Raw genomic sequence first — 2,325 nt, 5'->3', positions numbered from 1 at the left:
CCCCGTGGCCTTTGGGGCCGCCCCCCGCCACTGTCCGTCGCTGTGGGCTGGCACCAACGGGGGCACGGTCTATGCCTTCTCCCTGCGCGTGCCCCCTGCCGAGCGGAGAATGGATGAACTCGTGCGCGCAGAGCAGGGTGAGTGCTGATCCCCCGGGGCAGGGGAAGGTGGTGTCCCCAGTCTCACTGCCCACCCGTGACCCACGGCCTGCCTCCTCCCGGCAGCCAAGGAGATACAGCTGATGCACCGGGCACCTGTGGTGGGCATCCTGGTGCTGGACGGGCACAGCGTCCCCCTTCCCGAGCCCCTGGAAGTGGCCCACGACCTGTCGAAGAGCCCGGACATGCAGGGCAGCCACCAGCTGCTCGTTGTGTCAGAGGAGCAGTTCAAGGTGCCTGGGGGACAGCGGGGCCCAGGGATACCCAGGGGGCCCCGACTCCATTGAAGTTAGAGTCCGAGGGGCTACAGAGGCACAGGAAGGGGAAGGTCTTGGTCCCAGGGTCAGAGGTGGGGACATGAAAGGACAGAACACCAAGACGTGGAAGGCAGCGGCAGCGCCCCCACCCCCACCCCCACCCCCACCCAGGCATGGTGCCTGCACGCCTGAGAGCTGCGGGAGAGCTCGCACCCAGCGGTTTACCTGGGGGGGCACGCGGAGGGGAACAGGGCCTGTCGGCAGGAGAACTGCATTCTGGCCGTGGGCAGGACCGGCTGCCCTGTGCCCAGGTGTTCACGCTGCCCAAGGTGAGTGCCAAGCTGAAGCTGAAGCTGACGGCCCTGGAGGGCTCGCGCGTGCGGCGTGTCGGCGTGCCCCACTTCGGCAGCTGCCGAGCTGAGGACTACGGGGAGCACCACCTGGCGGTCCTCACCAACCTGGGCGACATCCAGGTGGTCTCGCTGCCCCTGCTCAAGCCGCAGGTGCGGTACAGCTGCATCCGCCGGGAGGATGTGAGCGGCATCGCCTCCTGTGTCTTCACCAAATACGGCCAAGGTGCGGGCGGTCTGGGCGGGGCTCCCGGCGCTGTCACGGCCAGGCCGAGCAGCCTTGGGCGAACTTCCAGGGAGGCTCCAGCCCCTTTGGAGAAGCCCCCTCGGCCTCACCTGCCAGGCCTGTCCTCCACTCTCCAGGGTTCTACCTGATCTCACCCTCCGAGTTCGAGCGCTTCTCTCTCTCCACCAAGTGGCTGGTTGAGCCCCGGTGTGTGGTGGATTCAGCGGAAGCCAAGACCCACAGCCGCCCTGGCAATGGGGCGGGCCCTGAGAAGGCTTCAGGCCGAGCCAGGTGGGTGTCAGGGCAGGAGGCCTCTCCCCATCCCGCTCCCTCCCCTGCTCCATCTGACCCACGAGCAGGCCCACTGCTGACTGGCCAGAGGCCGTCCCCTCCCTCCCACGCCAGCTGCCAGCCGATTTCCTAGGCTCCTCCAGCTCAGAGCAGGCCAGACTCATTCTCACGGAACTCTAATGGACCCCAATTTTCACTGTCTCTCTCCCCACAGGAACTCAGGGAGCCAGAGTGATGGAGAGGGTAAGACCGTCCTCTCTGGGGCGGCCCTGGGGGTGTTCGGACTGGGAACGGAAACTGCCCTTCCAGCCTTGGGCTCCCGCCCCCACCTCGGAGCAGAGGAGAGGGCCAGGGCGGGCCCACCTGACCGCGCCTCTGCTTTCCAGGGAGGAAGCCAGGGCCGGTGATGGAGCACGCTCTGCTCAACGACGAGAGTGAGTGAGGGCGGGAGGTGACACGGGGCACGGGAGAGAAGGATGTTCCACAGGGTCGGGGACGTCCCCGAGAAGGGAGGCGGTCCCGCTCAGCCCCGTCGGTAAAAGGGGAGAAGGGTTTGAGTGTGGCCTGGTGCCTACTGGCCTCACTGGCCTCTGCCCCATCCCTGCCTGCAGGAGTGCTCAAGGAAGTCCAGAACACGCTGGAGGGGAACCATGGGTAAGTCCCTGCCCAGACCTGAGGGCGGACATCGGGCCCCGGGAGAGCGTCCCCCTGGACGGCAGCCTCCTGTCTTTGCCGATGTAGGAGCCACTGCAGCTGGCGTTCTCGTGGAGTGGCCGTGGGGTACAGTCTCAGCAATGGGGGAGGTAGGGCGCTGGGCACTGCCATGGGAGGGGAGGGAGCAGGTCTGAGCCCTGACTGTGCCCAGGATGGCCCTGAGCTACTGTCCCTCTGTCCCTCTGCAGCAGAGTGAGCGGGACCAGCGGTGGTCAGGCTGTACGGTGAACACACACTACTGAGGGCCCGTCCTCGGGCTACCCCAGCCGGACAGGCCACGCACGCCGGCGGCTGGGAGCCGTATCTACCCTGCTGCCGTGGGCGGCGGG

At 67.1% G+C, this 2,325-nt stretch overlaps 1 protein-coding gene across 1 annotated transcript in view; it reads left to right on the top strand.

Annotated features, from left to right (window-relative positions):
• LLGL2 (LLGL scribble cell polarity complex component 2) overlaps nucleotides 1–2,313 on the top strand; it is a gene marked incomplete in the record, with an annotated part of 32,424 nt that extends 30,111 nt beyond the window's left edge. The window contains 9 exon segments of the mRNA XM_027770787.1: nucleotides 22–137; nucleotides 225–391; nucleotides 727–991; nucleotides 1,129–1,282; nucleotides 1,497–1,525; nucleotides 1,669–1,716; nucleotides 1,894–1,936; nucleotides 2,024–2,085; nucleotides 2,185–2,313. Of these exon segments, the coding sequence (XP_027626588.1) occupies nucleotides 22–137; nucleotides 225–391; nucleotides 727–991; nucleotides 1,129–1,282; nucleotides 1,497–1,525; nucleotides 1,669–1,716; nucleotides 1,894–1,936; nucleotides 2,024–2,085; nucleotides 2,185–2,192 (892 nt within the window).
• Nucleotides 2,314–2,325: the final 12 nt, after the last annotated feature.

The sequence above is a fragment of the Tupaia chinensis genome, unplaced genomic scaffold (assembly GCF_000334495.1).
Source record: "Tupaia chinensis unplaced genomic scaffold, TupChi_1.0 Scaffold000159_1, whole genome shotgun sequence".
Taxonomy (NCBI): Eukaryota; Metazoa; Chordata; class Mammalia; order Scandentia; family Tupaiidae; genus Tupaia; species Tupaia belangeri.
This window is presented reverse-complemented; position numbering and strand designations above follow the sequence as displayed.